The 14,559-nt window shown below is 39.6% G+C and overlaps 1 protein-coding gene across 5 annotated transcripts in view; it reads left to right on the top strand.

Annotated features, from left to right (window-relative positions):
• The window catches only part of LOC133490610 (transcription factor 4-like), a 193,176-nt gene that overhangs the window by 113,139 nt on the left and 65,478 nt on the right, over nt 1-14,559 (top strand). For all 5 annotated transcript variants that reach the window (XM_061800885.1, XM_061800882.1, XM_061800886.1 and 2 more), the window contains exon 9: nt 90-139. In XM_061800885.1, the coding sequence (XP_061656869.1) occupies nt 90-139 (50 nt within the window). The remainder of the gene's footprint in view (nt 1-89; nt 140-14,559) is intronic.

Genomic DNA, 14,559 nt, shown 5'->3' with positions numbered 1-14,559 from the left:
TGCCAAATTGATTCAATCCAAACTAGAATTGACCTTTTAAAAGAAGTTGAACCCTCATTTAATTGTCGTTGTTTTTATTTTCCTTTCAGAAATTCACACCAAAAAAGTACGGAAGGTCCCTCCAGGCTTGCCGTCCTCAGTAAGTGCTAACAATCCTCAGTATTATTGTTGCTTTGCAGTTGTGTTATAAAACAAGTTGCTGCCGATGCTTTGGTGTATAATCACTTTTGGAAGAGAGCAGCAGAGGTGTATTTTGCGGATTTGAATGATGAGACGAGGCTGGCTTTTATTGTTATTTTTTTTTTTTAATTTTAAAAAAGGCATCAATATTTTTAAAACAGGACATTTTGTTGCTCAAATTAAACTCATATCTGCTATTACAGCACACACTAATTTTACAAGATACTGAAAGGACAACAAACTGAATTTTGTTTTTGGCTTTTTGTTCTTCGTCTTCAATGTTGTTATTATTGTCAAATTTAATATTGTCATGATGTATTTATCCATCTATTCTCTGCATCTAACTATCTTTCAATGAAATAATAAGGAAGAAGTTTAAGATTTAATGTAAAAGAATTACTTGAGTGACGGACTATCTGATTGTATATTTTTAAGGCATTGTGGGTTCTGGTTTTTGAGCTTATTAGCTCCATAAATCCCTTGCTTTATTTTGACTTCTTCTACAATTACCTGCATAATAGAAGAAAAACTTGTAATCTTGAGAGCTGAGACACAGTAGGCAGTTTTAGGCAGGTAAAAAAACAAAACAAAAAAAAAACTAATGTATTTGGACTTTTTATATCCAGAAAATCAAGCAGAAAATCTAATAAGCGATAAGTAATCTCAAAGAAATGAGTCACGACTATTCCTGATAAATGTAGAGTTACTGGGACTAAAGGGAGCTCCTGCAAGATTTTTTTGTCAAGAGAGTTTTGGCTGTTGTTTCTCATTCTAAAAGCATCTTTCTTTAGCCTGGTGACTGCTGAAAACAATTATTAGAACAAAAGCATTTTTTTTTTATTTCCGTCATTTTTGCTTGTTGAGATGTGTTTTGTTTGTTTTCTCTGTTAAGCGCACTCGTAAAGTTATTTTTATTCTCCATCACTGACCTCATTAATCATCACTTAACGACTGCTGAATGCGCATGGTGTCAGCTGCCTATTTGGCTCAGCAGGAGTGCGGCTTTCTGTGACCTCGGCCTGCTTTGTCCCTGCTTCCTCTGCTTCTTCCTCTCTGGGCCGACATCATCGGTGTGTGTGTGTGTGTGTGTGTGTGTGTGTGTGTGTGTGTGTGTGTGTGTGCGCGCGCGTGCTCACACACGTGCGTGTGTGTGTGCAAAAGCATTGCAGAAGCACAAATTGTTTCACATATTGATGCTTTTTGCTCTTGTGTAAGGAAACACGCTGTTTATTTGTTCTGTAATCTGATTTGGTTTCATACAACAAGACAGCCCTAACCTTGACCGGACAACAAGAATATTCTGGAAGCTTGTTGTTATGGTTTAGAATGGAAGAAAGAGCTTCTGTGTCGTTTCTCCTACCCCGTGTCGGAAGCACGTTGATCTTGTGGGGCCATTGATTTCCGAGCCAAGGTTTGAACCGCGACCTGCTCGGTTCAATACTATCTCTTAGGAGGAGCAGTTTTTTATATACACCGATAGAATTTCGTCTTATATCTTATGTTTCACGACAGAAATATAAACAATGGGCAATGCTTGAATGCACAAATGTCTTTTTCAATATACATGTCAATGGCAAAACAAGTAGCAATACTGCATACTACTCTCATGATGTATGCATGATAAACTAAACACTATGTTATGGTTAGAATTAGTTTATTATGGAGCAGTATGAGCATCAATGTTCTTGCATTAGTAATGTCTGTGTATGCAACGTCCCACAGACATTTTATTACATGTTGCCATATTTTTAAAAACTAATACAATTTAATGCATTGGTATGTTACTATTGCAAAATGTGTTATTTTTAAAAGAAGCTTTATTTCCCAAATTATTATATTTACTAATAATTACAGTGCATTGATTTCGTGGCAATTTCTGATAAAAAAAAATGAAATGATTAAGGATGGTGACAATGGCAGAAGTATTCATGCCCCAATTTTAGTGACTGGAATTCTGAACAATCATGGTCATTTTTTAAAGAATCTTCATTTTAATCTTAATCTTATTCTTAATCTAATTTTAATTGTAGGACGTTACATTTTATATTTGATACAGAAACATCAACAGTAAGCCGTGAAAGTCTCTAAATTGTGCCATCGGGTCCTTGTCTCTCATTCGACAAGCTTGCGTGTAGACGAGCGACATTGCCAATAATTTCCATCAATAAAAGATTTAAAGTTAGGGAATACAGTGTGTTATGCCTCCACCTGCAACTAAACAGCACACAGCTGTCATTGCCACAAATGAAAACACACACATCCACACGCACTTTCTTATAGACACACAAAACATAGTAGATTCCACGTATGTATGCAATCAAAACATCTCATATCATCACTGATGTAAGGTTGTTAAAAAAAGAATACATTTGGAGTATCTATTGGTTTATTAATCTTTTCTTTCATTTGATGAATGTTTTCAGCATACTTTGTCTATTTTGGAGCCCTGTACAATGTGATTAAGTGACAGTGTGTTAATTTGGTATATTTAAAAAAAACTATTTTAGAGTATTACACTTACATTGACTCAGATGTTCTTTAGGTTTGAAAACGTGTTTCTTGTCATATGTCACAATAGCATGTGTTCACACACACGACTGGTTCTAAAAACTGTATAGGTTGTGTGGGTAATTGAGGTTGACTTTGAATTTAAATTTAATTCTCTTATTTTTTTCAACTGGTTCTCCCCACGCTTTGCATTTATTCTTGTTTGTCAAATTTGGTTTGCTGAGTCAGTGATTTACTTTTAGAAACAATTACGATCATAAACGAGAGGAGAGCGTGGGATGTCTTTGTAATCAAAAGGAAATTAGGCATCAGTTGCTAACATTAGAATGTTGCCGACTTGTCTCGGGGTGCTTCTGTGATGGCGATCAAAGCTCAGTTTTCATTTCATTTTTGGAAATGAAAAGTGACAAAACATACATTAGCATACAAAAGGACCAGCAAATGTTCACGAAAGTCACAGCAATAAATGAAACAGAAACCAATTAGCATCTACATTTTGTCACTGTTATTAACGTTTTTATTCTTTTTTTATTGGCTCATTCTTTTCTTTTCCTTTTTCTAGGTAAATACACACAAACACACTGTCACAATATTAACATTGCATTCAAAATAAAAGAAAGAAAATATGTGGTGCAAATGGTCAAAAATCCTTCAATGCAAGAAATATTTACTATCGTATATATTCAAATCTGGAACCCTCAAATGTCTTAGCCTTTTTTTTCCATCCATCCATTTTCTTAGCCACTTATCCTCACAAGGGTCGTGGGGAGTGCTGGACCCAATCCCAGCTGTTAACAGGCTGGAGGCAGGGTACACCATGAACGGGTTGCCAGCCAATCGTAGGGCACATAGAGACAAACAGCCGCACTCACAATCACACCCAGGGGCAATTTATAGTGTCCAATTAATGTTGCATGTATTTGGGATGTGTGTGTGCAGGGTGGGGGGTGGGGGGTGGAGGGTGACTGGAGTGCCCGGAGAAAATCCACACAGGCATGGAGAGAACATGCAAACTCCACACGGGCAGAACTGGGATTTGAACCCTGCTCCTTAGAACTGTGAGGCTAACTTTTACAGATGTACCACCATATATATAATTTCTCTCTCTCCATGTATATAATTTCTCTCTCTCTCTCTCTCTCTCTCTCTCTCTCTCTCTCTCTCTCTCTTTCTCAATCAAATGTGGAGTTGTTTAAAGTTGACAGCGTTAATTAAATTAAGCCAGGTCTTGCAGAAGGCACAGTCGGACAGCCAGCGGTCTCCAGTGGTCCACGGGTGGAAGGAGGATCAGTGGGTGTGTGTGTATGTGTGTAGGGGGTGTAGAGTGGGGGGGGGGGGTGCAGAACAGATTGTTCGGTGAGCCGCCCTGCCCCCCTCAGGCAGTTCTCGGCATTACGGTTGCCCGAAAGGCCTACTGAATGGAAGCTTGGTGACAGTTTGTAATGCTTTCTGTTCCCATTGAAAAAAAAATAAAACTTAAAAGCAGATCAAGAATTAAATGCATCCTCTTTTTTTTTTGCTGGATACTATGTATCACAAATAAAATGAATTAAAAGTAAGCCACTATGGAGTGGAGACAATTTGAATCTTGTGCATGCATCTTAATGTTCACAAATGGAATGTGAATGTACGCGCAGAATCCAAAAATGTCTGTTTTGCTCAGTCACATTTCAAACAACCCTATTGTGATAAAGATTTGAAAATGTTCTTAATTTTGTATCCAACCAAGCACATCATGCTGCACATGTGAAAATTAAAAGATGGGAAATCAACTTCAAGCAACTTCAATAAATGTTACATCAAATTATTAGCAATTAATCTAGTGGGTGGCAGGGATTTTTTTGTCAGTTGCTGTCAAAATCTACACGTAAACACATGCAATAAATTGCACATTAATGGAATTCTAGTCATAGTGGTATATTTAATGACTGTATTTTAATTCATCCATCCACTTTCTATGTCGGTCATCCTCACTAGGGTCACACCTAAACTGCACTGTACTGTCTGAGTTTGGGCAAGAGGCAAGGTACACCGTAGACGGGTTGCCGGCCAAGCACAAGACATATATAAAGTAAAGCAAATTTATTTAGATGGAGCATTTCATACACTGGGTACCTCAATGTTTATGTGTACCTCATATCCAAGCAGAAAAAAATGAAAACAATGAAAATAACAACTAAATATATATCCATTCATCCATCCATTTCTGAGCCGTTCATCCTCACAAGGGTCGTGCGAGCGCTGGAGCATATCCCAGCTATTCATCGGAGAGGATGCGTGGTGCACCCTGAATTGGTTGCTAGCCAATCATAGGGCACATGGAGAGAAACAACAGTCGCACTCACAATCACACCTGGGGCCAATTTAGTGTCTCCAATTAGTGCATGTTTTTGGGAGGTGGGAGGAAATCCGATTCCCTAAAGAAAACCCACGCAGGTACGGGGAGCACATGAAAACTCCACCCAGGCAGAGCCGGGATTTGAACCCCAGTCCTCAGAACTGTGAGGCCAACGCTCCATGCATTTGTGACACAGTGCTGCCACCCAAAAAAAAAGACATCAGGCTGTGGTTCACTGCGCTGGATCGGTTTACATGTGCGCTGAGTGTGTCCAACAAGTGTGCAATTGCGCAGTGGCGCATCTTAGAGGAAACACTGGTCAAGACGACACAAAATCAGTGAAATCTTTAAATATCTATGTATTTCTCTTCAAAATAAATTTTACACGCGTGATTTTTCGTGCTCGACTGTAGAGATTTGCGAATGCGATGGCGCGCGGGCACATACACGCCTGTCAAATCACAGTGACTGCATAAGTTTTGACTGCCTTGTTCTGGTCACAACCCAAGCTGCAGCATTCCAAATGAGCAGCAGCTGTTTAATGCTCTTTTTGGGGAGCCCTGTCAGAAGACCATTACAATAGTCAAGTCTACTTGAGATAAAAGGATCCATAAGCTTCTCCTGGTCTGCTTGACCTATGTAAGCCTTCACTTTAGATATGTTCTTCAGGTGGTAAAAGGCAGTTTTCCTAATTGATTTGATATGACTGTTGAAGGTCAGGTCAGAATCTATCAGAATACCAAGGTTTCGGACTTGGTCTTTGCTTTTCAAAGAAAGTGAGTGCAAGTAGAACGGCAATCCTTTTTACTTTTCCAAAAAAGCTGTCTTAGTTTTGTTGTGGTTTATTTGGCTCATCCAGTTATTTATCTTCTTTAGACGGTGGCACAACACCTCAATTAAACTATCATCCTCTGGAGACACAACGAATTCTGTGTGTACCAATGATAGTCAAAATTTAAGTTCTGAAAAAATTTACCCAAGGGTAGCATATACAGGCTGAATGGAAGGGGTCCAAGAACTGTCCCTTGAAGGACTACATAGGTCATTAGTGACAAACAAACATTCAGAGTAACACCTATGGGCAATTTGGTCTTTAATTGACCTATGAAACATGTTTTTAGAATGTGTGTTAAAAACTCGCAAGCAAGGAGAGAAAATGCAAACGTAACACTGGGAAGCTAAGCACTCCGGAGTACAGCACCTTAATGTGGTTCTCTTTATCTAAATTTCTCGACATTGTGGCTATGTCATGAAGATTGTATTGTTTCATATTGTATCTCCATTTGTAGCTACACCTGTCTTTCAAAACACAAACCTCCTCTTCAATGAGACATCCATCCATTATCTAGATTGATCACAGGTGAGCGCAAGCCTATCCCAAATCAGGACAGGTTCCCAGTCAAGTACGGGGAAGTCTTTCTGTCTGCGACCAATGCTAAAATGAGCCTGCTGTAGGGGAGGGGTCTTGCTTCATGCAAATAAGGCCCTGTTCACCTCGCACTCTGGACAGTGGGCCAATGCAGAGTACAGCTTTCGTTTTGATGACTAGTGGCAGGGCTTTTGTGGCTACTAGGTGAGCCTTGCGTCTAAATAAAAACACTGTGAACAGCAAACCCCATGCAAGTTCCTAAAGAAGACAGAATCATTGATATTTTTTAACAATTGGGGCAGAACTTCATCCCCACACTACATATACTACTATTTTCATACCAGTCTTGATGGGCCAGTATTGTGGTTGGGGCCCCCAATGTGAGGTCCTCACCAAAGTCATGAAGATACTTTGTTTGCCTTTACGTTTCAGTCTCTTGGCTCGATCCACATCTTTCTTCCGATATTTTACCAGCTTTGTGTTCTATCTGCTGTTCCCCATTAACATGGCATTATCTATATAGCAGACGCTACATTACTAATGTATTTATCTTGTAAATGTGTTAACCGTGTATACAAACGATGGATCACAAAACATGACCTGTAGCCAATTGCTCGAGGCTTCATTACCTTCCATGGCCCCAAAAGACATGTTGTTACATATGACTAGTAGTAGTTTGTGATAATCTGCTAAAAGCAGCCACAATATACTGGAATTTCAAAAAAAGCCGAAAGGGTAATTCCGTATTGTTATTTTTTTATAAATTCTATAAATATATATATATATATATATATATATATATATATATATATATATATATATATATATATTTGAACCGGAGCGTCTTTGTTTGATGCGTTTCTTAGTATTTTATTTGTATCACAGAGTACTGACTATATTGAAAAATGTGTGTGTGTGTGTGTGTGTGTGTGTCTGTGTGTGTGTGTGTGTGTGTGTGTGGTGTGTGTGTGTGTGTGTGTGTGTGTGTGTGTGTGTGTGTGTGTGTGTGTGTGTGAATGTATGCAAATTGTGTAATATTTCTAATAGTGTTGTTGCCTTGCAAATGTGTAACATGACCAGGAAAAACGTTTAGGACAACTCCTTGCATACATTTTCTTCAAGCACAGGGATAACATGCAAACTCCACATGGGGAGGGGCACTTTAGAATCTGGGTCCTTGGAACTGTGAAGCAGTATATTTATTGAAATCACATGCCTAAAAATTTTGATTTTCACGAAACTATCTTGGTCTGTTGATTTTCTATGTACTTGTGTGACCCAAATGGGCCTTTTTCACATGGATATATGCATTACAAAAGCCTGTTACATGTGTGAATCTTCTCTGTGTATTGCTGAGCACAAGTACTCGGCTGTCGTGCTCGGCAGCATCAATCTGATGCACATAGCCAGCAGCACATAGAAAACCGTGCTTGTGAGTATGTACACTACTGCTGCTCAGCATACATTGTCTTCTTTTGTATGTAATATACTTTACTGATGATTATGATTCGATATTTGATTTATCTTTCAGCTGATTATCCTGATTATCAGTTCTCAGTGAGTATTACCTTGTGCGCAACACCAGCAAGTATTCAGAGAGCGCTGCCTGCTGACAGCTAATTGCTCTGTGATCTTAACATGACAAGCTGTCAAAAGCTGTTTTCGAGAATTTGTGATCCGGGGGAAAAAACATGAGATCATTTGCAGCACTTGTTAGGCAGTTGATGTTGTTTACAACCCTGTCTGCTTGTTCAAATATCTGCATAGAAGCGTTTGAGCACCTGTCTTTTTTTTTTTTGAGGGGGGCTGATCAAAAATGTATCAGTATTGTGTGGACCAAAGAGACGGGTCAACTATTTAAATGTGTGTGTGAATGGTTGTTTTTTGTTGTTGTGCTTTGCAATTTGACTGGCGACCAGTCAAAGGCATAATGCGTCCTGCTGGGATAAGGTTCAGTTCACTGGCGATCCTGATGAGGACAACTGGTATAAAAAAAAATGAATGGACAGATGTTATTTTACATGTAATAGTGGTTAACTTCAGTTCAGAACATGCCCAATTCAGATGGGTGCCGCATCTGCAACATAACTACCTGACCGCTTCAACTTCAACTTTGATGAGCTTAATTTTACACAAGATGACAGTCACAAGTGTTGGAGTGTTACATGTAAATGGCCTTCGAGTTATTAAGGTTTTATGATGGTGACAGTTTGACCCTGGAATGTATTATTTAAATTTTTATTGTTTCCTTTGGCAAAAATCAGAGGTCGATCATCTTCTCAAAACAGATTGTTAATTAGTCCTCTGAGGTTTAACTATATTTAAGGGGACATATGGTGTAAAATGTACTTTTTAATGTATTGCATACGAATAGTTGGGTCTTTAGTGTGGCTGCGCACTCATCACCTGTGAAATGAAATAACCAGGTAAATATTTAGTATAATAATGTTATAATAATGTCCAGTTGAGTTATCGCCATGAGGGTGGGGTGGGGGGGGTGCGGTATTTATGTGTGTCTATGGCATGTGCCATACTGCTGGATTAATTCAAGTGTGGGCCTGCGTCTATGATGAAGTGGTGCTTCCACCACGGATGATGCAATTGAATCTCTATAGGCACTCACTTTAATTATCTGTGTGGGAGTGATGTGTTTAAGTTGGAATGCTATTAGCATTATATCAGGTTCTAATAAATGACACTAACGTGATGGCACAGTTGTTGTTGACTCAGCAGGAAGGTTTTACTTATGTTGCGTTGTGAGAGGTCATCATTTGTGCTGTGGGAATTTGTGCAATTTCATTTCGTAGGACCCTAGTGAGGATAAGCAGTACAGAAAATGGATAGAGGACTAAAATTATTTATTTACTACAAATAATATTTAGCGAGCTGCTACTTTTCACAGGAAAAAAAAGGACTGGCCTGGACCACAAATAGTGAAAATCTGTGGCAAATTGACACTGATTATAATTACACAGATTTTTATTTATTATTATTAGGTTGTTAGTCAAAAATTCTTTCATAAATGGAGAGCAACCATCAATAAGCATTTTTGGAGTTAGTTCTAATTCTAAAAAAGAAAGCATCAAAAAGATCTTTGGGGGAAAAAATTGGGACTTCCAAATGTTTTTTTTAGGTTTGCGTATTGGTGAATTTTTGGGTTCCCAACTGCAAGTATGCGGGGCTTCAAAAAGTGACAGGGCAAACACTGAACTCCTCCTTCATCAGCTGGCAGCATGTACAGTTCATGTGGATGTCCACCTGTTGCCATCCATACGACGAGGCCGCCGTGGCTTTCTGCTTTGTGTTCGGTTAAACACAAGGGATTTCACACTCAAAAACCATTTTGTCTGGGTCTGTGTGGTTGTAAGATTTTTGTAATATAAATACATGCGCTGATTTAATAAAAACATGGAAACACGACTGTAGAAGCCGACAAACTACCATTTTCACACACCTCTGTTCAGTGAGTGGGAAATTGCTCCCGCTCTGGCTGCATGAAATTCAGCCGTGTGAACCACTACACCAGTGACCGTCATCATAAAACCTCCATCTGTCCGCTTGTCCTCATTAGGGTCACAGGTGAGCTGAAGCCTATGCCTGCCGATGTTGGGTGCGAAGTGGGTTACATGCTGAACTGGTAGCCAGTCATTAGTGGATGATAAACAATAATCACATTGCTGCTACATTGTCACCTTAGATCACAGCAATTGCTGCTCCGCACAGTCAAGAAAGGACGAGACGTTAATCAGGAATTGTCAACTTTTTAGTTTGCAGGTGGACAAAAGTTTCTTGCAACAACCCAGAAATAATCACTTTCTAGTGACTTGGATGTACTGTAATTAACGAGCGCATGCGCATTAAGAACAAGTTTCCTTTCATTCAACAACCCACTAGAGGAAGTTGTATTTGAGTTATTTTTTTTCATTTTGTTGTTAACCCCCACCATAGCATTTCCCCTCCAGTTTGTAGAATTTCTCAAAACATTCTGTTTGTTAGGCTGAAAGGAAAATCACAGAAAAAAATCACCATAAGGGCTGCTTTGCATTTTTAATTAAGAAACTAACATGTGAATATATTTGCATATTATTGAGTAGAAGATTAAATCATGCATACATAATTAGCGTGCAGCGGCGTGCATTTGCCTCTATCTCGTTTTGCGATGGATGCCACACACAGGCACAAACACTTTATTGAGACTCTCAAAGATTTACTTCACAGGCACACGTAGCCGCTCTCCAAACGCGTCGCGTACTCTCTTCTACTCTGTTCAGTTTGTATTTTCGGGAAAATTTGCATCTGATTTTCAGCATCACAACTAAGGCCATGCGATATTCTTAAACCTGATTACGACGGAGCGAGAAAAAGCAGAACACAATCTACTTTTAGTTGTCCTGTCTACTCATCTTGTACAGTATATAAACTAATGTATGCCAGACATTATTCTTCCACCAATTAATGTCATCCATTATCATGCTAGCACTACTTAATAATATGGACAATTACATATGTGTAATATACATACATAAATACACCATGAATTACATAATCAGTTTTTAGTCTTTCTATGCAGCTTTTAATGAAACGACTCCTGATTATTTTAGCTTCTGGGAGAACCTCATTAACGCGTTGTATTGGATTTCTTGTGACAACCTCACAACTGCAGTCACCTTATTAGCTCCACCAAGTTGGGAGTATGCGTAGCTTTATTACTCAAGTGTTAAACTCGTTTGCACAAAACATTGTTCAATCCAGATCCATTTTTGTATATAGTTGTAAAAACTGCTCAACGAAAGATGGCTAACTGAAGTGGCACCAACGTGACAAAATTTTCACCCTTGGAAGAGATCCCTCCTCAGGCTCTATTGACGTTGCAGTAAAAGATTAGTTTAGCTCACCGATTCTCAACCCGCGGGGCGGGACCTAGAACTGGGTCATGTAACCCTTTCGAGTGGGTCGTGGTGAGGTAGTCAAAGTTGATAGGATTTTTTTTTTTACCACGGCCCAGCCTACAGATGGGTTTCAAATGTGTTTTCTGGTGATGCAAAAACTCACCCTTGGTTAGTGCCATATTTGCTGGGGGCTTTTGTTTTTTTTTTTTTTTTTTTTATTCGTGATCGGGTGTTGTTTTATATCTATGGCCTCGAAGAGTTTTTGTTACAAATATGTATTAGTACTTATTTTTTCCTCATTACTGATTACTCAGGCGGCAGGGTGGCTCAGTTGTTAAAACATTGGCCTCACAGTTCTGAGGTCCCAGGTTCAATCCGGGACCCACCTGTGTAGAGTTTGCATGTTCGCCCCAAGCCTGCGTGGGTTTACTCCCCCATTCCAAAAACATGCAACATTAAATGGACACTCCAAATTGCCCCTCGGTGTGATTGTGAGTGTGGCTGTTTATCTTCATGTGCCCTGCGATTGGCTTGCAACCAGTTCAGGGTGTACCCCGCCTCCTGCCCGTTGACAGTTGGGATAGGCTCCAGTACTCCCTGCGACACTTGTGAGGATAAGCGACAAAGAAAATGGATGGATGGATACTGATTACTCCTATATTACATGTAACACAGACTTGCCTTGTGGGGGGGGCAAATATTCATTTAATGGGCACACATGACAAACACCATTAAACTTTTTTTAAAATGGACTTGGCCTTTCTTATAGGATAGGATAGGATCAATGAAAGGATAAACAGTCACAGTTTGGTTTGCAGCTTTCATTTCCCAAAAAGAAGACTTATTAAGGTTGCACCAAGGTACTCACATTCGCAGTTGACATGTTTCTAATAAGATGGCATTGAATGCACTTTGAGCACGTTAGCCTAGATTTATTTGCAATTTAATTGTGTAGTTATGGTTAAAAATTATGACATGCATGTGTTTTCACAGGACATTTTGGAACAATAGTGTTCCTTATTGTTATTCACTTTTGTAAAAGTGGGTTGTGACTTAGCAGCAATTGGAAAATGCAGACTTTGGCGTGGCCACAGTTGAGAAGCACTGGTTTAGATTAAATCAGCAGTTACAAACGACCGCAAAGCAATCAGCACTGACAAATGTACTGAAAGTGTCACTGGTAGGCTTATAAAACACACCCATATGTTCAGTTGAGTTATTTACTGCCAATAGTCGATAGTCCACCTTCAGGTTCCTTCCTCCCCTCTCCACTTCAGTGTGTGGGGATGTTGAGGATGTAGGTGTCAATTTGCACAAGGTTGAACACGAGGAGGATGCCGGACAATGTCTGGAGGCTAATCTCTAATTTGTGGAGTTTATCATTCCTGTCCAATATAAAACAAAGAAGAAAAATCTGATAATGTACTAACAATGATGTTTCCAGATCGTGTGGGTCAGGCAGATAGACATACACTAACAAAACTCCCAAATAAATATCCTGTAAATACAGTATATGTTGATTAGTGCTTTGAAATACATACATATTTCAGTTTCTCTACTGTAATTGGCTGTGATTATTTGCTAATAACTGTCTGGTCAGAAATGAGAAAGGACAGCAACTTTGACAGTGCAATAGTTGACTAATGTCTCCTCCTTCCTTTTGCAATGAACAAGGCCACCTCAGTTCACTCTGTTTGTTTGTGAGTTTCAATCTTCCCAAAGGTGGTGAGAACAATTGGGAAAAAAAAACAAGCTAAATTAGTAAAATATCAACTACCAATCTACGGAATAAGTAGCAAAATCCCTTTGCGGGAAATCAGGATGAAATGTGAGATAATTCCACATGGGATGAGCTGTCATTTTATGACCAAAGAAGAGAAGGATGAGGAAGGGGTGGAAGATAGAGCATTTGGGTAATGGGCGGGGGGGAGGGGGGGGGTCCAGAGTGAACCAATGGTGAAGCAAGTGGAAGAGTGAGTAAACGTGGAGGATGCAGGAATTGAAAGAAGAGGACAGAAGATGAGAGAACGCTTGGGAGGCTGATCGGGAAGGGAGTGAGGGAGACGCAGAAGAGCGAGCAACAAACTGAAGGGATGGGAAAGGAAGGAAGGCTGTGACAAAGTTGTCATAAAGGCAGGAGGACGGGTGGGGGGGTCGGCAGACAGGAAAAGCCACTTTGAGGACCCCTTACTTCTCTTTGGCTGTGCTGTCTGGTTTTCCTCATCTGCTTTCTTTCATTCCTCCATTTTCCATTTGCCTTGTCCTTGTCTTTCTTCCTCATGATTCTCATTACTATCACTTCTTTCCCATTCCCTTTTTTCCACTCAATCATTTTCTAATCATTTCTTTTCCCCATCTCTTAGTGTCTGCCTTTCTCCCTTGTCAGGTCTTCTCTTCAACTTCATCCCTTCATTTGCCGTTCTCCTTATTTTTAGTTGACTGGCGCTTTCGTTCCTCCTTTTCTGCTCCTCTGCCAGCTCCCATTTTTTGTCTCTTTGCCCTTCTCCACTTCACTCCTCCAGGTTTCTTGACCAAGCAACGAAATTGAAAATGTGTCTCTGTGTCCCCCGCACTTTTTTTTTTTTTTTGCTTTCCATATACTTTTCCCCTTGATCTTCATTTCTCCCTCCATCTCTCACTTCATTTCCCATTCAGTCTGGTCGGGTACAATGCTGGGAGGCTGCCAGTGCTGCAGACAGATGGTCCACTTATTAGATGTGCATCAGCCCTCCCTCTCCTTCCTGCAGCTCGCTTTTTAATCAAATTAAAGCCAAAGGAAGATTGGGGAACGATGGAGAGCATGAGTGACAGAGAGGGGGTTTGAAGAGGGGTTTGGGAAGTCTGCTAGCTTGTTTTGGAGTCTACTATTTATTTTAATAGGATGAGTGATGATAATATTAAAATGAAATTTGGGGAGACTGAAATACTGTCTTGTCTGTTGCAAGTACATCTGTGTTCCATTTCCAATTTTTGCATCCATCCATTTTTTTCCTTTCTTTTTATTTTTCATGTATTCGGTGGGCAAAACCCACTAATTTTCCATGTTGAAGCCAACTCTGATGTGGGTCCACATTTTGGGTGATGTCAATGTGATGGCGTCGTAATTTTGCAAGCTTGGGAGGTGACTGATATTTATCCAGTGCCACACAGTTTTCTGTGAGAAAACGTTTGCGTTAACATGTTTGAACTAAACCACAAGAAGTCGCAATAAATAGATTTTACGTACTGGTGCATATAGGTAACGTAAGCATCTGTGCTTTAATTTAGCACATCTT

This window comes from Syngnathoides biaculeatus, chromosome 17 (genome assembly GCF_019802595.1).
Source record: "Syngnathoides biaculeatus isolate LvHL_M chromosome 17, ASM1980259v1, whole genome shotgun sequence".
NCBI classification, from domain to species: Eukaryota; Metazoa; Chordata; class Actinopteri; order Syngnathiformes; family Syngnathidae; genus Syngnathoides; species Syngnathoides biaculeatus.
The sequence above is the reverse complement of the archived record's forward strand: the minus strand, read 5'-3'. Positions and strand labels throughout refer to the sequence as shown.